The 23852-nt window shown below is 41.8% G+C and overlaps 1 protein-coding gene across 4 annotated transcripts in view; it reads right to left on the minus strand.

The window, feature by feature from the left end:
- Nucleotides 1-23852, minus strand: part of DIAPH2 (diaphanous related formin 2) — a 1499255-nt gene that overhangs the window by 238282 nt on the left and 1237121 nt on the right. The window contains exon 28 of one of the 4 annotated variants that reach the window (XM_033944799.1): nucleotides 21542-21592. The exons of the other annotated variants lie outside the window; for them this stretch is intronic. Within the exon in view, the coding sequence (XP_033800690.1) occupies nucleotides 21588-21592 (5 nt within the window). The 3' untranslated portion in view covers nucleotides 21542-21587. The remainder of the gene's footprint in view (nucleotides 1-21541; nucleotides 21593-23852) is intronic. 4 annotated transcript variants of the gene reach the window in all.

Here is a 23852-nt window from a genome sequence, read left to right on the forward strand (position 1 = left end):
CATGCCAGTCCGAGTAATGGCCCTTCACTCCAACCCTCTGTTTCCTGTCCGCCAGCCAGTTTTTGATCCATCGGTGGACCTCCCCTTGCACCCCGTGTCTCCACAGCTTTTTAAGCAGTCTTTCGTGCGGTACCTTGTCAAAGGCTTTTTGAAAGTCAAGGTAAATGATGTCAATGGATTCCCCTTTATCCACCTGTCTGTTTACCCCCTCAAAGAAGTACAATAAGTTTGTGAGGCATGACCTACCCTTGCAGAAGCCGTGCTGGCTCGACTTTAGCTGTCCATTGTTTTCTATGTGTTCACAGATACTGTCCTTAATCAGTGCTTCCATCATTTTTCCCGGGACCGAGGTCAAGCTCACCGGCCTGTAGTTCCCCGGGTCCCCCCTTGAACCCTTCTTGAAGATGGGTGTGACATTCGCAATTTTCCAATCCTCCGGGATCTCTCCAGTTTTTAAGGATAGGTTACATATTTGGCGAAGTGGCTCTGCTATTACGTTCCTTAGTTCCTTGAGTACCCTTGGGTGAATGCCGTCCGGACCTGGCGATTTGTCGCTCTTTAGTCTGTCTATCTGCCTGAGGACATCCTCTTGGCTTACCTCTAGTTGGACCAGCTTTTCATCCTGATCCCCATTTACAATGTCCTCCGGTTCCGGAATATTGGATGTGTCCTCCCTCGTGAAGACTGACGTGAAGAACTTATTTAACCTGTCTGCTATCTCTTTTTCCTCTTTTACCACTCCTTTTTGTCTCCATCATCCAATGGCCCCACTTCTTCCCTTGCCGGTTGCTTCCACTTCACATATCTGAAGAACGATTTGAAGTTTGTTGTTTCCCCCGCCAGTCTCTCCTCATATTCCCTTTTAGCTTTTTTAACCACACGGTGACACTCCCACAGCATTTAACTGTCTAAGCGACATAACATAAAGACAGGACTGAGTTTTATAGGATCCAATTTGGCAGCGTAACTTAGGTGGTTAAGGGAGAAAGGACTACTGTTAAAATGAGTCGTTTATCAAAAGCCGTGCTATTTATTTTATGCAATAAAACCCTATGCTAAAATAGCACGACTTGTGGTAAAATAACTCATCTTAATGGTAGTCCACATTGATAAATTTCCCTCTAACTGTTGAATATTGGCACTTAAGTGCACACTCTGGCCCTGATTCTATAAAGGATACCTAAGCATGCCCAAGTTCTGCCTAAAGTTGTGTGGGACTTAGGCGCCCAAATTAAGTAGTTAATAAGCAATTTAAGGGCCTTAACAAGTGATAATTAGCAGTTGGATGTCCAAAGGAGGTGGACATGAGTTCCACAATTTTGTGGATGCCCTTCGGAAAAACAGCGCCTAAGGATTAGGCTTGGCATGGGAGAGGCTTCAATGTGGACGTCTGTTGACTGATTTACATATCACTGAGTGCCCTAGTGCATTCATCTAATGCCTACATTGTAGACGAATGAAAAGCAGGTCTATTATGAGAATGTCCAAACCACGCCTAAACGTAGACACACTTTATAGAATCAGGACCTCTGTGTTGGACTGCCACCCAAAATAGTTAAATGTCCTTTATAGATTCATGCCTAGTGGCACCTAAGCAGACTTAGACATCGCTAGGCATCATAGAGATAGGTGTCGGTATATTGGCTGGCCTAATTTACCGGCACCTAACTCGCAAGCCTAGCAACGCCTAAGTTTACCATGCCTATTCTCCGACCCCTATCCACATCTACTTTTGAGGTAGGCATTGTTAGGCATCAGAGGGTGCCTCGACTTAGGTGTCACTAGGAACCGCACAAATATCTGCACGCAACGTTGTCAATAAAAATAATTGGGCTTTTTAAAAATGAGTTTTTAATGGCACAGTCAATTACCATACCATTTAACCCATTAAAAACTAATTAAGCTGCACATTAATTTTTGTCAGGTATCACTAGGCATCCACAATTAGGATGCCATATATGGAATCAGGCCCTAAATGCTAAGAAGCCCATAAGTATACAATGGACTTCTTAGCATTTAGCATACACTAAATCCCAATGTTACTAAAGCCGGTAGTGTGAGCCAGTGTGGTAAATGCTCCAGCGCCCATAGAAATTAAATGAGCACTGGAGCATTAGCTGCATGGCTTTGTAAAAGGGAGCCTAGATTAATTAGCGCAAATTGGTAAAAGGATCCCTTAGTAAATTTAGATTTGTAGGCTATTAAAAATAGAATTTCCTAATATAATCTATCAAGTCACGACGGTCGGTGTTGTTCTAGGTGTCAGCCACCATGAGCTTTTTATATCCAATTATATTACAGCCACCAGCCTTGTTACTGTCCTAAATTTATTCAGATAGTTACCCAGTTACCTTTGCCCAAACTCCTCTCCTAGACAGTCCTAGTACTGCTCAGACAGCGATGAGACATTGTGAACAATAAGTTTCACTGAAAATCCAAGAATGGCCTACTAAGCTGGATGTATCCAGGTAGGAGCCATTCCAACCTGGATAAGTCTCATATAGAATTTAAGGCCTTATATTTGTCACTAAAAGTTACATGAGTCCTATAATACTAAATTTTCCTCACTCTTTGATCCCTTATTTCTTGCTATTAAATTTGAGATAGTTCTGTTTAGGATAATACAGTGAAAATCTCTCAGCCTATCTTCTGTATTGCGAGTGCAAAGCCACCATTAGAGTATTGTGATAAAGAAAGCAGTTCCATAATGGAGGAGCAGTGTAAATTAAGCAAACGGGATAGCATTAACGCTCTCAATTAATTCCAACCCTCTACTTGACCACCAGCAAAGAGTTCAGGCTGCAGCAACATTATTTTCATTTCTATGACACAAAATTAATGGAATAAGCCATTATGAAACCTCATAGATTCAGGTCACCAATGTTTTTCCAACTTACCTTGATGGATATTGATGTTTTTCACCTAATTAAAACATGTCTTTCCCTAATCTGAATATTATCAGAGACACTCATAACATAGTAATATACTTCTTGCCTCTACTTCATTTTACCCTCTTGAAGTTAAACAAGATGTGACAGCTGCCCAGACAGCTTGCATAAAAAATTCTAATTAGTGTCAAAGTTGAACACGGTAGGTTTGTTTTCATTTTTATGCTTCTGCTAAAAGGAAACTTAATGATACCAACACATTCTTTTGACTTAATGAAGAGCCTGCATTTTTCTAATATTGAACCAAATATATCATATTAAAGGATAGATTTACTAGAGTGTTACCATGTTATCATGTGTTAACATAGGTAACGCAAATAGGGTCCCTTTTATCAAGCTGTGCTAGAGGCTTTTAGCATGAGCCAGCATGGTGAATACCTATGAGCATTAGAGCACTTACCTCACCGGCCTGAGCTAAAAACCTCTAACGCAGCTTCATAAAAGTGTGTGTGTGTGTGTGGGGGGGGGGATAATTATTAAAGAGGTCACATGACAAAAAGGACCTGTAGTAAACAACATACATTAATGTGTTAGCACATGGTTATATGGACACCAATATAAAGCTATTGGGTGTAGTTCTAGACAATAAATTCACAAACCATGAACAAATAAGTTTGGTAGTCCAGAAATGTTTCTACAAATTAAAGATGATACAATCCATTTCAACCCTCCTAGAGCCTGCCTCTCTCAACATTCTTATCCATTCTTTAGTCTTCTCTCAAGGTATAACAGAAGGAAAATCGACGGTTAAAATTCTTCAAAATGAATGACAGATCGCAGAGAGCTCTACTAGGAAAATCCTTATCTGAACCCAAACCTCTCCACTATGGAGTGCCTCAGGGAGCCTTACTATCACTTCTCCTCTTCAACCTCTATGTCAAACCAGTATTGGACATAGCGGGAAAACACCAAATCCGAATCCTTCGCTGATGAGCTACAACTCTACCTTCCCCTAGGCCGGGGGTCGGCAACCTGCGGCTCCAGAGCCGTATGCGGCTCTTTTCCACCTTTGCTGCGGCTCCGGTAGTGTGTCACGCAGGCATGCAGTTACAAGTCCGGCGTCGCGGCGGGAAATAGCCATGCTGAGCAGTGAGCTCAGCACTACACAGATGAAAGCCTTGCTTGCTGATTGGGCCGGCGGCCCCGTCCCGCCGTGCCGCCGGACCAATCAGCAAGCAAGGCTTTCATCTGTGTAGTGCTGAGCTCACTGCTCAGCATGGCTATTTCCCGCCGCGACGCTGGACTTGTAAGGTGCCTGAAAAAGAAATCATCCTGGCCGGGGTCGGTGTCATGCTCCGGAGATCTACAGCCTTCCTATCTCCCTCTCCCTTCTACCTGCTTCCGGCCACATCCCCCCCCCCCCTGCTCCGCGGCTCTCTTCGGCAACTCAGCAGCAGCGATCGACACAAGCTTCTGACGTCGGGGCCTACCCTCTGCGAGTCCCGCTTGTTTCAACTTCCTTTTTCCACAAAGGCGGGACTCGTAGAGGGAAGGCCTCGATGTCGGCAGCTTGTCTTGATCACTGCTGCTGACGAGTTGCTGAAGAGAGCCGCGGAGCAGGGGGGTGTTGCCAGGTGCAGGTAGAAGGGAGAGGGCCAGATGCAGGACTCGTGGGTGAGGGAGCAGAAGAGAGAGAGAGAAAGAGAGAGGGGAGGGAAACAAAAGGAAATCTTTCATACTGGGCTGGGCCGGAGTGGAGGGAGGGTGGAAAGATTCTGGCTACAGGGTGCATTAATAAAGGAAAAGGGGGGAAAGCTGAAAATGGAGATAGTGACACAAAGAAGAGAAAGAGTAAGCAGGACCTACTGAATAAGGATAGAGATACAGAGGGGACATGAAGAGGAGGTGAAATAGAGACATAGAAGTAATGCTGAAAAAGTGGGGGGGGGGGAGATAAAGACATTGAAAGGGCAAATGGTGAACATGGCGTAAAGATAAGGACAGAGACAAATGAAGATTCTGAAAAAGTGGTGAGATAGGGATATAGGTGAGATGGACACAAAGAAGGGTGATGCTGGAAAATAGGTGGAATGGTAATTCTGACAGACACAGAAGGGAAATGCTGGATCAAGGAGAGATGGGGCTCAGGCTGGATGGAATGAGGAGAAATGCCTTGTTGGCCCGGAACTTCCTCTCCTGCGTCAGAATTGACATCAGGGAGCGGAATGCTGGTCAGCGCGACACTTCTGCAGGGAAAGCTTGGGATGGCGGTGGCTTGGGGGCTGTTCCCCGATGGCGGTGGCAGCAAACCGAGTGGCTTGGGGGAGGGCACAGAGAAAGAAAGAAAGGGGGCAGACAGGGAGACAGAAAGAAGGGGGAACAGGGAGACAGAAAGAAAAAGTTGGGGGAGAGAATGAGGTCTGGAGGAGAGGAAACATACAGGAGGCTGAAAGAAAGGAAGAAAGATTGGATGCACAGTCAGAAGAAGAAAGTGCAACCAGAGACTCATGAAATCACCAAATAGCAAAGGTAGGAAAAATGATTTTATTTTCAATTTAGTGATCCTGTATATAGCATTAAGATAAGAAACAATATATGCACTGTTAGATTTGTTTTATAATGGTTTTGCGGCTCCAAGTTTTTTTTTCTTTTTGAAAACGGGTCCAAGTAGCTCTTTATGTCTTAAAGGTTGCAGACCCCTGCCCTAGGCCGACACCGACACATACAAATCTATAACCTCCAATCTTGTTTAACTGAAATAAAGACCTGGATGACCGGGAACAAGTTACAGTTAAATGAATCCAAAACAGAACTTCTCTGGATCCACAAAGATCTATGCGTATACCCCCATCCGTCCTTTTCCTGGGGCACAAACACCCTTATACCCAAAGGCAACATCCGCAGCCTAAGGAGTAACTCTTGACTCTAACTTAGCAATGACAGATCACGTATCCAAACTAGTATCATCTTCCTTCTATTACCTCCGCCAACTAAAAAACATACATGCATACTTCTCAGAACCTGTATTTGTCCAACTACTCTACTCTACTAGTAGGCCTGCCTACCAAAAATCTCTCCCACCTCCAAAAAGGTGCAAAATGCTGCAATCCGCCTTCTGAAAAACCTAGGCATCCACGACCATGTCACCCCTGCATTAGCTTCCATGCACTGGCTGCCCATTCAAAAACGCTGCACCTTCAAGGCCCTGGTCCTCGCTTTCAAAACCTTCCATGAAACGATTCCTTACTACATGAAAACTAAATTACAAATCTACTTCCCAAAGCGACCACTGAGGTCCCAAGGAGAAAAATGACTCCCGGCCGCTCCCTCAAAACTGAAACAGCCTGCAAACACTCCTACTCACATTTCAGACCCAGACTTTGGCACACCATCCCCCCATCTGTTAGATCACTAGATGGACTTTGGAGCTTCAGGAAGGCCGTGAAAATCTTCCTCTTTACAAACCCAGCGCCTTAAAGTCATGCACCCAGAAATGCCAGTCAGTCAATGCACCTATGCCACCTAATCTTACCAGATGCTACTTAGTGCATATGTTTTATTGTCATGCCTATATTGTAATTTATGTAAATTATGTCCTGTCTTGATTATTATGGATGTACTTTGTAACCCGTTCTGGGCTCCTTTGGGAGGATGGGCTAAAAAATTGAATAAATAAATAAATAAATATAAAGTGAAAAATTTGATCATTTGACTTCTCTTCTCATTGGTGGCCCATTTCACATTGCATAACATTCAAAATCTTACTTCTCATTCTTAAAACAAGACTTGAACATTCTCCAGCTTTTATTGACAAAATATTTATTCCATATATTATATTGAGAACATTACAATCAAACTACCAAAATCTCCCAGTAAGCCCTTCAATACACCAAATTGTGTACGACACAACACGTAAAACCATTTTCTCTGTTACTGTGCCTTCCTTATGGAACGCTTTTGCCTCAAGATCTTAGAAAGGAATCTTCCACAACAAAATTCAAATCAAAACTGAAATCATTCCTGTTTAAAGACGCATTCAACATATGAGAACAAACTTTTCAAATGAGAAAAACATTCACTATTCCCTACCTTTTGTACTTTTCCTCTTCCCTTTTTTTTATACAATGCATCACCTTCCTCTTGGTTTCATGTCAGTTGAATAGTATTTCCTATGTACGTTTTTATAATTTTTTTCATAGTTATATATTTTATATAATCAATTTTACTGTAAACCGTTTAGATATGTTTGATAGACGGTATATCAAGAAACTAATATGAAACTTAATATGGTAATACATTTTACTCAGTTTAGCCCTAATTTTAAACATGTTAAAAATACAGTACTGAAGCAAAGGAATCCAGAATGCATGCTGCAGTATACAAAATATATTAAATACACAGGCAATTTTAGCCCAAGCATGCATGCATAGAGATGTCAAAGCTGTAGCTTCCCAGAAGTGAGAAAGTGGAAAAAAGACAGCATGTAATGCCACTGCAGCTGTAATATTTCTAAAGTAGGACACATAGAAAAGGGCACTGGCTATTAACGATTCTAGAAACATTAAGTTTAATTCTGTAGTCAAAGATTTTGCAGTTTAGAAGGAAAAAGACAGAGGAAAAAAAAATACCTTCAGCCTTTGCAAGAACAGTTAGGGCTGCATAGAAATTTGCTTAAATTAAAACAAGAGAAGAAAATATTTCAAATCAGCCTTTTGTAATAATCTCATATCTCAGAGGTAGAAGGGAAAGAAAGGTCATGCCTAATTGCACTACTGAAGTAGTGGGCATAAACTTTGGAACAGATACTTGATTATAGCTGCCACTTAACTAGCAACCCCGTTTAAATTTCAACAAGGTCGTTGCCTTAGCAAAATGGATTAGAACACAATGCAGACATTCAAATGTTTTCTTCCTAATACAATTATAATTGCTTATACTTAATGGCTAAAATCAGCCTGTATTGAAGGGGAAGGGAGAGTATAAAGTGTATAGAAAGTACACAATATGCTGCTAAAAATGAGATACCAGCAACTTATGGAACAACAGCACAATGTCAAGAAAATAATTTAAGGAGTCATAATCTACAATGTGTAGTGTAATACAGCAACAGAAAGCCAACATGGCAACCATTCTCTGGAGCTTATTTTGAACCTTGTGTGGAAAGGATTGTTTACTGGATTAGCTATAGATACTTTAAAAAATACATAAAGGGCTCTAAAATTGGACTGTCTCCCTAGTTCTGTAGTACTGACTTCTGGATCTTCCCTACAAATTGAGTTTTCTGCTAAGATCCTAGAAGTCCTTCTCGACTCCTCACTTTCCTTCAAGGATCAAATCAAATCTGTGATTAAGAAATGCTTTTTCAACTTATGCATGCTGAGGAAGGTCAGACACCTTTTTCATCAACACCATTTTTCCATCTTGGTTCAGTCGATTATTTTATCTCACCTTGACTATTGTAATGCCCTTTACCTCACTATTACAAAAACCTGTATTTCTAGATTACAATTGGTCCAGAATACAGCTGCTAGATTGATTTTCGGGAAATGCAAGTTTGATCATGTGACCCAACTGCTTTATAATCTCTACTGGCTCCCTGTATATTTTAGAATCCAGTTTAAATGTACCTGTGTCACTTTTAAAATCCTCTGTGGTATTTTTACTCCCCTAGTTCCTTTATCTTGGAACTCTTATAGTGTAGGGTCATGAAATGGTTAACTGTTGTTTGAAATGCTGCTCTGGCCTACATAGCTGGAAACAGTGTACCATCTGCTGACATCATCTGCCTGAAATGTATGTCCCTGCCTTACCACATTGTAAGCTAAATAGATAAGAGTTTGAGCCATGATGTACCCTGCCCTCCTAAACATGTAACAGTTAGAACTGCAAGGCTTAGATAAGCAGGTAAATGAACTAGCTTCCTATAGGACTATAAGTTGTATCCCTGAACCTATCACAAGTGCTGGCTTAGGACCAATAATAATTGTAGAAAAGTTATAGAAGTAACAAATGAGAAGTTGTAGATTTTGCATGTATTAGTTTGCATATGTCTAGTTAAAAGGGTATAAAAGTGCTTGCACTTCCTGTTTTTGGCACGCTTGTAAGCAGGCTGCTCACTGCATAAGAGTCTGGCATGCTGTAAATAAAACTCTTGTACTTTCTTCATGCCTCTGACTTTGTGTGTTCAAGTGACCTTTCAATAGATTCTCTTTTTCAAGGGCTGATCAACAATTCAAGCTGTTCTGTCCATCTAGTAAAGGTATTAAAAGAATCAAGACTCTTGGTCAATCTCTGTCTTTTAAGTTTACTCGACTTTGGAATGACCTTCCACTTCGCTTAAGAAGTTCTGGTTCCCTTCCCTTTTTTCGTAAGTCTCTGAAAACCATTCTGTGTACTAAACATTTTGGAAACTAATCTTTCTTGTTAATTTTCTATATGCCCTTATTGGCCTAACTTAATCATTATAAACCAAGTCGAGCTTTCCTGGATTGAAGTCTCAGTATACAAAACTAAGCATTAGATTAGATTAGATTTAATAAACTCAAGTAAGGCTTGCAGTTATCACATGGTAAATGCTCCAAATTAACATACAGTAACTGCAATACGTCTACGTTAATTGTCAGGAGTGCTCCCCAACATCTTTCCAAGACATAAGTTAACATGTTTACTATTTAAAGCAGCACCAAAGCTGCACAAAACACAAGGCATTTAACACAACCTCAAGATGTGTATCTAAATACAGTCCCCTGGATTCTAGAAAGGGTGGCTAAATTAGGGTATGAAACCCAGATTGGCACCAAAAATAATTAGGTAATGGGTTCCAGTGATTTAACTATTTTAACTGACAGGCACTTAAATGTTACTAATTATGATTTGGGTGCTGATCTGGCTCATGTTATTTTGTACCAAAGGATGCCTCAATTAGACTGTGCGTGACTCAAAAGATGGTGTGGCCAAGGGAGGGGCATGGACGGGTCAGGCACATTAACAAAAGATGTGCTCAGAGTTACAGAATAGCATGTAACTGCGCTCCACTCCAGCACTAGGATTTATACTAGGTTTCAGCCAAAGTTGAGCGTGGAATTCAGCACTCATCCTTCCATAAAGAGCACTCATCCTGAAGCATCCTTTATAGAATAATATTGAACACCATTTTTTTTTTTTTTTTTTTACTGGTGTCTAATTTCCAACGCCATTTAGGATATTTCCCCCATTGTGTGTTAGCTGACATGCAGTCAACGTAAAGTAGTGAAATTTTCTATGGGTTTATTGCAAAACAATATGCTAGGAATTCTTCCAATAGGGAATGCAGAGTTTTTGTAGTTACCACACATTAATTCTGGCAATTAATGAGGGTATTACTGTGTTACACCAAAACCAACAAAATTAATACAAAAATTAAGGACCTTTACATTAGAGTGTTGCAATGTTTTGCACTTACTGCTCAAATTACCATGTGACAACTTCAAAGCTTGTGAGGTAACTGCTACAGGTATTCCCAGCATCTTCCCATACTATTATCACACAGCAAAAATCTTTACTGTACAGATAGTATATGGATAGTGTAGAGCAGTGATTCCCAACCCTGTCCTGGAGGAACACCAGGCCAATCGGGTTTTCAGGCTAGCCCTAATGAATATGCATGAGAGAGATTTGCATATGATGGAAGTGATAGGCATGCAAATTTGCTTCATGCATATTCATTAGGGCTAGCCTGAAAACCCAATTGGCCTGGTGTTCCTCCAGGACAGGGTTGGGAACCACTGGTGTAGAGCAGTATTCTTCAATTGCCGGTCCGCAGAAAATTCCTGCTGGTCTGCACAGGGCCGGCGAGATTGACGCGCTTAAATTTCCTGCCGGGTGTATAGCAGTGCAGCACCAGTCCTGGGCTCCCCGACTGCGGTGATGTTGGCGGCAGGCTGCTGTTCCACCCAGCCTCGGGCTCCAGGCGGTACGCGGGGCCGGTATGTGGATTGGGGCCATCGGCAGTGTCTGGGCCTTCCCTCTGCAACGGCTTGCTTGTGCAGCTAGAGTCTGCCCACGTGCAGGATGCGTGCAGGCACCCGGTTGAGAGGGTGTGTCTGGGTGCAGCGGGTTAAGCCTATGTGGTTGCGTGGTCATGCCGTGTTTGCTGGCTGCTGCCGGGTTGTTGACAGCGTCCACGGGTGAATGAGTGGTGCGGCGCTGGCCCTGAGCTTTCCTGTCGGCGGGCCGCTTACTCGTGGTGACTCAACGGCAGGGCGGCGGGTAGGGGTCTCCAGCTCATCCTGGGCGGCAGGGCCTGCGGTGCAATGCTGTTTGTGCTGGCTTTGTGGGGGGGGGGGGCACAAATGTGCAGGGCACGAGGGAGTTTGGGAGCAGGGGTGAGCGAGATCATGGGGAGCCTTCGACAGTGGCTATCTCCCCTCCCAGCAGCTCTCATACTTGCCAGCGCAGTAACTCACTTCGGCAACTTCCTCTTTCCTCAGAGGCGGCAAAGGACCCAAGGCTGCCTAAGTGAATCGCTGCTGCAGGCAAATATTGAGAACTGGAGGGAGGGAAGAGAAGGAAGCCACTGTTGGAAGCTGCTGAATAAAGAGAGAGCTGCTCCTGGACCTGGAGGGAGGTAAGGAGAGATGCTGCTGGGAGGGGAGGAGAGAAAGGGATGGGAAGAGAGTTACTGTTGGATAGGGTGAGGAGGGAAGGGAGAAGGAAACAGCTAGCAGGGAGATTAAAGGGGGGAGGGATAAGGCTGGAATGGAGAGATCAGATGAGAGAAAGGGGAGAGACAGAGGAATGAGAAAGTAGAGAGAGATTGATGCTGGAAAGGGAGTCAGCAGAGAAATGAGAGAGGGACAAAGATGCTAGATCTGGTGTAGGAGAGATAAAAATGAAGAGAGCAGTGAAGGTGGAATGAATCATGTAAAAAAGGAGAGAGGGGGCACAGGCTGGATGGAAAGGGGAGAGGGGCAAAGAAAGAAGGCAGATACCATATGGAAGGAGGAGAGGGCAGACAGTGGACAGAAAGTGCAGATGCTGGATTGAAGAGATAGGGCAGGTGCTGGAAGGAAGAGAGTGAACAGAAGATGAAAGCAGAAACCAGAGACAACAAAAGGTAGAAAAAAATAATTTTATTTCGATTTTGTCATTAGAATTTATCAGATTTGAAATATATATTCTGTTAGAGATATAACTGGGGACTGCAAAGTCCAGGTAGTGCTTCTTTAGCTTCCAGCTGGCTTAGGGCTCTCTCTGACCAGGGGGCACTCCCCTAACACTATTCCTGTCATGTGTGACTGCAGTATTCTGGTAGTATGATATTTCTGTGTAGCATTCTGTAATAATTTGGCTTGTTCAGTTTTCTTGCTAGTAGAGGGGATATATGTGAAGGGTAGGGAAGACAGAAGTTTTGTTGATCCTTGCTCTGTATATTTGTATTTATAAAATGACAATTGTACAGAATATTGTTTCTTTTTATACTTTAATAAAATACGTTAAATATAAAATCATAACTAAGGTTTGTGCGGAGTAGACGGGGCAGAAAAGCTTTTTTAAAAAATTTCAGTTTTAGTAGTTTGCCAGTCCACAAAATAATTATTTTATTTCCGCCGGTCCATAGGTGTAAAAAAGTTGAAGAACACTGGTGTAGAACACATAACTTATTGCTCGCTGCCATCTTTTGAGATAAGGAAACGATGACAGCATCTGCGCTATCAGATGCTAACTATAGTGCACTGTCTACACCCATTTCCTGGCCATAACCCACTCGTGTCCCACTGCAGAACAGAATATGCAGTTAGCGCATGAGTTAGGGCACACTGTCATGTCAGCACCAGAACAGTTTTGGTTGTTTTCTTAAAAAAAATAATTTATATTTTCCATATCCTACAATTCTATGCGGATTACAAATTATTCAGGTGCTCAAGCATAACTCCCTAATTGTCCCAACGGGCTCCCACTCTATCGAATGTACCTGGGGCAATGGGGATTAAATGACTTGCCAAGGGTCATAAGAAGCAGTTTAAGATTTGAACCCACAACCTCAGGGTGCCAAGGCTGTAGCTCTAACCACTGCACCACACACTCTCATACACCAAACAACTATTGTATACTAATTCACACTGTTCATAGACAAAATCGCGCAAGACAACGGCGCGCCGACAACTGAGCGCAAACAACTGAGCGAAAGGTTGATGGCGTGCCAAAGAAAAGCACTATTTGAAAGGGAAAAAGTTCAGTTTTAAGTATAATGTGGGGGGTTACAACCCCCCAAACCCCCCACAACAGCAGCGCGATGTCTGTTAAGTAAAGTGGGGGGGTTCCCCCCCACACCCCCTGTCAGAGCCCTTTAAAATAGTGCTTTTCATCGGCGCGCCGTCAACCTTGCGCTCAGTTGTCGGCGCGCCATTGTCTTGCGCGATTTAGTCCCGTCACCATTCACACAATAGCTGCTTAGCACAGGTTAGAAGAACATGTCTTAGCTTCAAAAAGGGCCAGTAGTGTAGTAAGGAGGGGAGGGGGACAGTCCACCCCGGGCGCTGTCTTGGTTGGGGCGCTAGAACCCATCCTCATCTCTGCCCCCTGATGCTTCCTCACCCCCTCCTGCCACGCGTGCCCCTTCCCTCCCCCTGCACCACTTTAACGTTCCAGGTGCGAGCAGCAACCCCAACTTGCTGCGCGCCTCAGCATCAGCTCTTCCTCTGACATCACTTCCTGGACCTGCATCTAGAAAATGATGTCCGAGGAAGAGCCGACGCTGGTACAAGCAGCAGGTTGGGGTTGCTGCTCGTGCCGGGAACGTTAGAGATACAGGGGAAGGGAAAGGGCGTACGCAGCAGAAGGGGGTGGGGGCATCATCGCCCCAGGCACCTCTAACCTTCAGAACCCCACCCTGATGTCCCCATAGGGTTTTTAAGATCAGAATAAGAAACTGATAGAAGCAGAATACACACAAAAATCAATAATTCGAAACAGCAAGGGGTAGAAATATCTAATTGCTTCTACAAAGCAGCATATATATTCTAAGGTTCAATGAGTTCCTTGATGAGGTTTAGTATCATATAAAATGTAATTATGTGCTATGTCTTTCTCAGCACAAAAAGGAAAAGTATAATCATATACTCAATCCAACTTTAATAAAATATAAAACAACTTTTTAAAATCGAAATGACATTTCAGGTTGGAGATAAATTGGAATTTTGGAGGCCGTTATCTTGGTAAATAAATAGAAAGAATAAAGGCAGTCCAGAGAAAAGCAATCAAAATGGTGCAAAGTCTGTGCCAGAAGACATACAAGATGAGATGTGAAAACCTAAATATGCATAGTGTAGAGGACAGAAGGGGCAGTGACATATGATACAGATATTTAAATAACTTGAAAGGTATTAATGGACAAAGAAAACATTATCAAAGGAGAGAAAACTGTAGAAATAGAGGACCAAAGGTCCTGCAAGAGAGCACATCTGGGAAGAAGCCAGTGTTGATGTTTTTTTAATGGAAAGGTTCATTGATGTCTGACATGATCTTCTGGAGGAGGTGATGGAGAGAAAATCAGTGATGGAATTCAGAAAAGAATAGAATACACATACAGGATGCTGAAATGACATGTTTAGATGTTTCAAGCACATCTTATATCTCCTTTTTCTTACTTCTTTGAATGCACACCTGCACTTTATATTTTATCATTTGCACCAGAAAAGTGTTTTCAAATAAAGGAAAAGATGATGTCGGGGCAGGGTTTATTTAGACCTTTGGTGTGGTGCTAGTTACCCATGAATACCTGCCCAGGGCTTTTGGTGATTCAAAGGGATAATTGAGCCCGTACTGAAATCTGGATGTTTTAAATTTAACTGCAGGTGTCATCCTTCGTTGGGAATCAAAGGTTTTTTTTTAACCAATTATTCTACTTAAGTTTTTCATTGTAGTGGTAATACAATGGTACCTTGGTTTACGAGCATAATTCGTTCCAGAAGCATGCTCATAATCCACAGCGCTCGTATATCAAAGCAACTTTCCCCATAGGAGATAATGGAAACTCAGTTGATTCGTTCTACATTGTTCCTCACTCTTGCTTTAATGGCGCGTCCTGGGTACGTCCAATTTCACCCCCCAGCTTAGAATTATACTCAGTTCCAGTAAAACGAAACTGGGAGCATCCCTTTTGGGATTTTTGAATATGATTGTTACTTTGTTGAACTAGGACAGGACAATAAAGCGGCATGGGAGCGGCGCAGATCGCCCCGTTTACTTACTTTACTAGCCATTCTCTCGCGCACCATTTCAGTCCTGCATTCCCTCTCCTTCAGAGCAGGATCCATTCGCCGCCAGCGGCTGGGGAACAAGCCGGCCCAAGTCAGTCTTCTTCCCGGCTCAATGGTACAGTAGGTCGGTCCGGCGCCCCCTTCCCAGATCCCTGAGCTGATTGAGTGCCACTTTCAACCCTCGTCAGGTGAGACGCTTGGGATTGGCTGCTGCCTTTTCTTGGGTTGGCCGCGTGCGGGGCTTGGTTGAATGGGATTGGATAATGCTCACTGCTGGCTTCTCATGCGTTGGGTGCGCACGGAGCTTAGTTTAACAGTGTGATGGAGGAGCAGAACAGGCCTCGCTTCAGCTCTGAGCATGTCGCCGAGATCGTGGGGTGGCAGGGTTGGAAAATCAACTTAAGCTGCAGGTAAATTTTGCTCGTTTTGCAAGACAGCGCTTGGTTTGCAAGTTACAAATTGCTGGAGTGTTTTTCTCGTCTTGCAAAACACTCGCAAACCGCGTTACTTGCAAACCGAGGTACCACTGTATATGTTTTTTGTTTTTTTGTGGCATGTTTAGTTGTAATCAGAAAAGTAATTACAGCTATATAAATATATGGGATTATTTTCATAGACTAGCAATTAAAACACTAATGACTCCTTTTACTAAACAGTGGTAAAGGTTTCTACTGTGGTCCAGTGAGATAAATGCTCTCACATTTATAGGAATTCTATGAGCGTCAAAGCATTTAACTTGCCAGCTCGCAGTACTCTACCACCATTTAGTAAAACCCACAACCTCAGTTGAAGTTGTTGTTCAAAGTGGTCAACAACGTGCTCTTTGTGATCTCGTTGGCTCTCCTGCTGATGTCACTTCTGGGTGCCATGTAGAGGAAGTGACATTAGAGGGAGAGCCAATGGGGTCGCGAAGAGCACGATGTGGACCGCCGCAAGCAACAACTTCAACTAGAGGTATGGGAGAAAGGAAGGGAAGGAGGCATATGCGGCAGGTGAGATTGGGGAAGCAATTGGGGGCGCATGCGGCACGCGGGATCAGGGACGGAATGGGAGGGCGGGGAGGGATACTCAGCCCTGGGTGCCTCTCAACCTCGCTATGCCACTGGGTGGGAGGCATGGAAATCTGGTTCATGTATATTCATTAGGGTCAGGGATACCCTGAAAAACCCAACTGGCTGGGAGTCCCCCCCAACAGGTTTAAGGACATCTTTGTTCTTTGAAAATAAGTCCCATAGGCTCACCTTCACCACTGACTACTGAACTGAGTATTATAAGCTATTAACAAAATTGTTTTAGCATCTTTTCTTCACTAACTTCTAAAAGGCTTTTCTAGTTCATTTCTAAGAAAAGTGTGGACACATATTTAATAACAGGATAATGCCAGATTATGCATCTATAAATTTGTCACATTCTGATAATGAGAAATGAAATCACTAATATATTATCCATATTTAGAATTGTTTGAATAGACAATAAAAGCCTTAATTGCCAGGGTAAGGACTTAAAAAGATATGTAAAGTCGTATCATGCTGACAGTCCTCTGTTCAGTATGTCAGCACAGCATGGTATTAAATAACAGATCAGCCGTTACCATGGTTAAATTTTTACTTTCTATTACAAAGTATAAAGAGACTTAAAGATTTTTCCGTTTCCATTTACAGTATCATGAAGTGACAGTTTCAAATGGTGTAGTAATGGTTCAAATAGTGTTTAAAAATATAAGCTAATCACGTACAGATTAATCTATAGAAGTCATGCCAATTAGTGAAAATGGAAAAAAAATAATATTAAAGTATTACTAGCTAACACTGTCATTTCAAACTTTACGTGTTCAGGCTAAATGTCATGGGCTGCACCATGAGGGTAATTGCTATAGCCACTGGTTATGGTCATTGTTCCCTCTAAGCTAAGCAAGAATCTTCCATTTGCATTGCTACCAGTGGCAAGTGATGCATCATTATTGTGTTTTCAATCACTAGAGGCAGGCAGGTTCTCTAGAATTTTACAGAGCATGCATGACCCTCAATATTAAAAATATGATAGTGAAACAGCACCCTCCCCCCCAATCCCCGTCAGGACAGTAAGTGGAGGTAGGGCAGGATTAACCAATAGGCCCAGTAGGCACATTCCTAGGGCCCGAAATGGTCAGGGGAGCCCGATGAAGGAGGGCATCAACATTGTTTTTTCCAAATGGCGATGGGCCCCTCCAGCATCGATCGGCAATGTGCCCCCCCCCCATTGACAGAAAGTAAGACAAGCAAGCAATGTGGGTAAGAAAGGCAATTTTGCAAGCGGTGCTGCTTGCCCAAAGCTTCCTGTTTCCGCCTGGGCGCATAGTGGGGTGGGGCGGGGCAGGGGGCCCAGTGTACTTGTGTGCCTAGGGGCCCTCGACGAATTAATCTTGCCCTGAGTGGAGGACTCTCAGAGAGAACAGTGGTTATGGCATCTATTTTGAACCTATTGTATGCAGAAAAAGTAGGCATCTACTTTTCTTTACAGAATATTAGTTTAAGTAGCAGAGAATGCACATACATCTAAGCATGACCACTTATACCTGTCCTACAGCTGCTGTAAATGCCCGTGCTTAGATGTATGCATGAACATATGTAAATTATAGTATTCTATAATTTTCACATCACGAAAAGTGTGGAATAACTTGTAGGATTCATGGCTCCACACTATTCTCTTCTTGGTTGGGCTGAGAACTTTACAGCAGCCCCTCCTATATCAAATAAATTGAACCTTGACCCTCAAAAATATATGTTTGAATGTTTGGTTTGTGAGAACAGAACTATGATTTGTTCAATGTCCTGATTTGTTTGATTTAATATCACTTACTTTTTTTTTTATAAAGACAACTCTGTCATAACAACTGATAACTACTCTGAAGGAGGTACAAATATGTGTCTATGCATGCACTCACTTATTTTATAAAATACAAGTGCATCGCTAACATAGCCAGATAGCACATTTTGGGTGAACCTAGAGAAAAATTAGTGAGCACTGTGTTCTCTCTCTCCACTCCTCCCTTCTGTGAGTGGAGAAGCAGCCTAAGGGTTAATGCAATGGCCTGAAAACTAGGGGAGGTGGGTTTGATTCCCACAGCAGCACCTTGTGACTTATGTACAAGTGCGGGCAAAACCAGACAGATTTATGGAGATTACGCATTGGCATCATTTAGGCGGAGCAAGAGCAGAGTTGTGATATATGTGTGTACTTCATAAAACAGGCAAGCATAGAAAATGCAGAATGCACACGTTTATACCTAACTCGGGGGCTGCAACCTAGTTGGCTTTTCAGGATTTCTATAATGAATATGCATGAATTCTATCTGCATACAATGGAGGCAGTGCATGCAAAAAGATCTCATGAATATTCATTGGGGAAATCCTGAAAACCAAATTGGGTTGCAGCCCCCAAAGACTGACAGTGAACACTCGTGGTAAAATGGATGCCTTTTCAGAAGTCTTACAGGTAACCTGTTATCAAATTATCCATAAAGTGGTCCAAACTACTTTAAAACCCCCAAAACAAAACAATATAAAAAGCTCAAGTGAAAAGCAGCATTTACTGTGGTTGTTTGTGTTTATGAAAGATGTGACTGCAAGTATTAAAAACTTTATGTTAATGTCAGTACTGCTTTTCTACTTTCCCTTCCCCAGAAACTGGCACCCTAGGCAACTGCCTAATGTTTAAGCCAGCACTGGAAACTAACTCTCATGTTCCTTTGGACTTATACTCAAATAGATTTGAAGCAGGCATATGCTGTGAAATTACACTGTCTCCATAAGTATGTATACACTGAGAAATGATGAGAATGTAAATAGGTACTGCAGTGGAGTACAAAAGTGAAAAATGGTGTAGAACTGTGGTTCTTAAACCTGTCCTGGGGGGATCCCCAGCCAATTGGGTTTTCAAGATATCCCTAATGAATACGCATAAGGCATATTTGCATTAATAGAGGTGACAGGCATGCAAAATCTGCCTCATGCATATCCATTAGGGTTATCCTGAAAACCCAACTGGCTGTGGGTTCCTCCAGGACAGATTTAAGAACCATTTGGTGTTGAATACATTTCTAATGGAAACAAAATTACTCTTAATTTGGGGGACAAATGAATATAGGAGACTTTTATGACTGCCCAGCTGTTCTCCAAAATTACCTCCATGAATGTTATAATGATATAGAATTCATTTGTGTCTTGGCTTTATTCATCTGAAATACTAAGGATTAGTGAGATACCTAAATAATTATTGTGAATCTGTTAATTATAAGCTTGGGGACTGTAGAAGTCTAAAACTCAATAGACTCATCTACACTTGGTTACTTACTGAATGTTTAATGGTTGCACTCACTTTGTTGTCAAAAAGTGCAACTAATTTAAGCCTCCAAAGGAGTCAGCTGCTATGGAACTGAAAGCGCATGTTTGGCAGTCCTGAAGAAATCACATTATAAGCTGTATACCAAAGCTGATTAAATTTCCTTGAGGCATAAACAAGCCAATGTGATAGAAATTTTGTCAGAGAACAGTGCTAATGTCTGCTCACAAGAAACAATTTTACATATTCAAGGACAGTTCTATGCCTATCATGCTCCTCCTTCAGGATGTGATCCATACCAGCATCCCATCTAGTTGCCAGTCAATTGAATTTGGGGGGCTATTCTGCGCAAACATTTTTGAGAACATAGGGTTCAGTTGCACCAACTGGGGCATATTTTCAGGGGTAGAACTGAGTACTAGTACTTTTTCCACTATCTGCTTAGAGACCCCCAACTCTTGCATACCTCAAATGCATACATGGAGACTGCCCCCATAGGAAAAGCAGTGGTTTCATATTTAGATATATTTTGCCATATCTCATATTGTCACAATTAGTTTTTAGAGCTATGGTTCTGGTGTGCTTCAAAAGCTCTTCACTGATTCCCAGACCCTGCATTTATATTTATCAGGCCAACAAAGCTAAAAATGGCGTGAAAGCAGAGGAAAGAAAATTCAGCCCTTATGCAATAACAACCAGGGTGTATTCAGTTCATTTGGGCACCTCAAAAATTTTGTGCATGCAAACTGCATGTACATACATGCTATGTACTTGTGACTTGGATTTGCCTCCGTGAAGACAGAATACTGGGCTAGATGGACAATTAGTCTGATCCAGTAAGGATATTCTTATGTTCTTTACATTACATTACATTACTGATTTCTATTCCGCCTCAACCTTGCAGTTCTGGGCGGATTACAAAAGAGACAACTGGACATTTCCAGGATAATTACAGAGAGAATTCTGGTCATTTCCAGGAGAAGTTACAAGAATAATGAAGCTGTATATTTCAAGAGCTACAAGATGCCGTACAAATAGGAAATAGTGCAGATCCAGTATATATACCGTTAGGGAAGCAGTTGACATGCTTGAGGCTAAAGAGAAGGGAACTGGTGAAGGGGGGAGGAGGGGAGAGTTCTTATACATAGTCTATGCAACAAATGTACATTTGAGTTGCATGAGCAAAAAAAAGTTTTTGCATGCATTCTATGTGCATAAAAAAATATGAATGTGTGAAAAAACACAACCAAGAATGGCTAAAATCTCACTGAAAATAAACAGGCTGTATTTGTTCATGCACATGCCTAATGATAAAATCTACAACTAGGATTTAGAACTGACAGATACTGGGGTTCTGAAGGGCCTGTAATGACCAGGGTATTAAAAAGGAAGAGAAGGAGGAAAATTTTTTTTTTAAAAAAACAAAAAAACATCAAGGGGTTTAGCCCCAAAAGTTGTGCTATTTGTGGAAAGTTAAAGCTAGCTTTGAGCTGGAGTGATCTTCTCCCCTAGGAGCACCAGTTCCTAAATGCATGGCTTGATGATTCTAGGGAGTCTTTTAAAAGTGCTAGAAGCAAAACACCAATGTCTCCACCCTCCCTCACATTGGACAGACAAAAATTTCCTTGGACCCTCATCCCCAACAATCCAGACATGATGGGAGTCCCCTTGAGCTCCCCAGCTCCCCTTGATAGTCCCTTTCACACCTCTATCCCTTTCAGGGTATTTATCAGAGGTTTGACTGAGTCTAATAGGGGGGAGGGGTGCAAAAGTCATCACTTATCACTTTCCATTTTTGGTGCAGCATATCTTGAACTTTCTCAGCTTTAAAATTGCTGACATGGCAGCTGAAATATTTGCAGTCCATAAGAAATGTTTTGCCTAATAAACAATGTTGTAAATTTTAAAATCAGTAATTTTGTATTTCAATAAAATAAAACGCAAATTGGTTTGACATTCAATATAGAGGATGGGTAATGTTCCACAGGCTTATGCCCAGTTCTATCAAGCAGCAAATTGTATAAAGTCTTTCAGCCAAAATTAAGAATGGTTTAGAGGTAGGAGGCAAGGGTAAGGAGGGTTCTTTATTATTACCCGCTTTGTCAACTGGGCCATCAAAAGCAGTACTAGGTAGACTTTGTTAATCTGTAATAATTAAAGGATGAATATTTTAAACAAAATAGATACACATATGTATGAAAACTGAGAAGATACATAGGGCTCCTTTTACGAAGACGCGTTAAGGCCTTAATGGAATAGCGTGCGCTAAAATGCCGCAAGCACTAGCTGCTACTGCCTCCTCTTGAGCAGGCAATACCTTTTCGGTTAGCGCGCTAATCCGGTGCGTGAGTTAAAAACACTAGCGCACCTTCGTAAAAGGAGCCCATAATGATGACACTAATTATAGATACAAATAATATGATATTCAGTGCCAGTACCTACACATGGCCCAGCACTGAATATCTGGTGCTAATTTTGATGGTCATGGTCAGCATTTTAAAAACTGCTGATTGCAACTGGCTGAATATCAGGGGGAGTGTGTGTATTCAACACTACAACATGTACAGTCAGTGGTCACAGGTAGCTGTACTGTACACTCTACTGTATTTCCACTTGATGTTATATGGATACTATCGAAGAGGTTAAAGTGATTTTTCTTGGCACTAGCCATATAATATTGTTGAAAAGCAGCAGCCATTGAACTTACACATTTACCAAGACTGTTAAATCTATATGTCCTTTGAATATAGGGCCCATTATTTATTTTGAAAGCAGAATACAAAAGAGAAGACCGACATACTTCCAACAAAACAATTGCAGAGAAAATCCCAAAAGAACGGGAGTAACCAAACCAATGAGCCAGGAGTTTAGGATCACAATTTCATTAAAAGTCCAACACAAATGCAATAATATTGAATTCCAAAATGGACCCAATACAGATTCAGCTAGTGAGACTTTCTTAGGAGTCCATTACATCCCTATGATAAAATCACATTTGAGTCATAGCTAGCAAGTTAGTAATAAATGCTGCTCTGTGATAAAGCAGAACAACTGAAAATCAATAGCTGATCAATTTATTCACAACGCTATCTTAAAACTTTGTTCAAATAATTGCAGGAAACAAAAAACGGCAACTTATCTGGACAAACTTGGCACTGACTCACTATCCCAAACTCAATAATTGTCCAATGTTATAGTTGCTGTTCACATCCACTTCTCCACATATGCATAATATTAGTTATGGAAATGAAAACAATTGTACATAAAATTCTGGAAGGATTTTTGACTTATGATGATACATCATGAAGTTGTTCACCATTTGAATGGTGACAGAGCTCCTGAAATCTTTTTCCTCCCTTTTCACTTTTGGGTGAATATTTACAGTTGACTTACAACCGTAATTTGATAATTTACACATATCCGTACACATATCCACATCAGCAGTAGTATTCTATACATTTAAGAATACAAACGCCATTTACATTTAGGTGACCTATTTTGGCATGAGAGGGTATATGTGACATAATTTGTAACATCATTTTTAAAAAAGTATCTCTCAAGGAAGCTAAAAGAGAGGTATACACATTAAGGCAGACTTTCTCAAATGCCTGCTGGAGTATACCGAACCATTTAGGTTTTTAGGATATCCATAATGAATATGGCCAAAATGGATTTACATGTGTTTGACAATACAACTTTAGTGCATATGGTCCATAATAATTAAAAGCAGAAAACATTGTTTCAGAAAGGTAAAATCTTCCTACTTAGGGCTCCTTTTACAAAGCCGCATTAGCGGTTTAACGCACGTAATAGTGCGCGGTAAACCGCTGGATGCGCTAGCCGCTACCGCCTCCTCTTGAGCAGGCGGTAGTTTTTCGGCTAGCGTGGGGGTAGCGCGTGATTAAAAGTTGCACGCGCTAAAGCCGCTAACGCGGCTTCGTAAAAGGAGCCCTTAATGTGTGGACATTCAGAAATTATTATGCAGCACAGAAGAACATATTTTTCTACATTATTGAAACCCTTCTCAAGAGCTACATTTTTTCAGTATAACAGGACTATCAGGTTGAGGCCATAGATACCAGGAAGTTACTATGGTATTCCTGAGACAATCCAAAGCATATGCAATAAGGTGGTAAGCCATACTTTAACTATAAAGACAATGGCAGACCTTGCTCCATTTCTTTATTTTTCTTCTTTTTGTTTTTGTAACATTTACAGTTATGTGCAGATGTAGTTACCAAGTTAAAACTTGTGATCGCATTGATGAATCCTGCTGAGATTTCACACCAGAGCTGAAAGACTAGCTTTCAATGAAAGCTGTTAAAAGCCTGTGCAAGCAATTTTTGTGTAAAGTAAAGCTGCATTTTTTTTTAACTTTTAGAAACACTAAATTCATTGGAGTATA

The sequence above is a fragment of the Geotrypetes seraphini genome, chromosome 5 (assembly GCF_902459505.1).
Source record: "Geotrypetes seraphini chromosome 5, aGeoSer1.1, whole genome shotgun sequence".
NCBI lineage: Eukaryota > Metazoa > Chordata > Amphibia > Gymnophiona > Dermophiidae > Geotrypetes > Geotrypetes seraphini.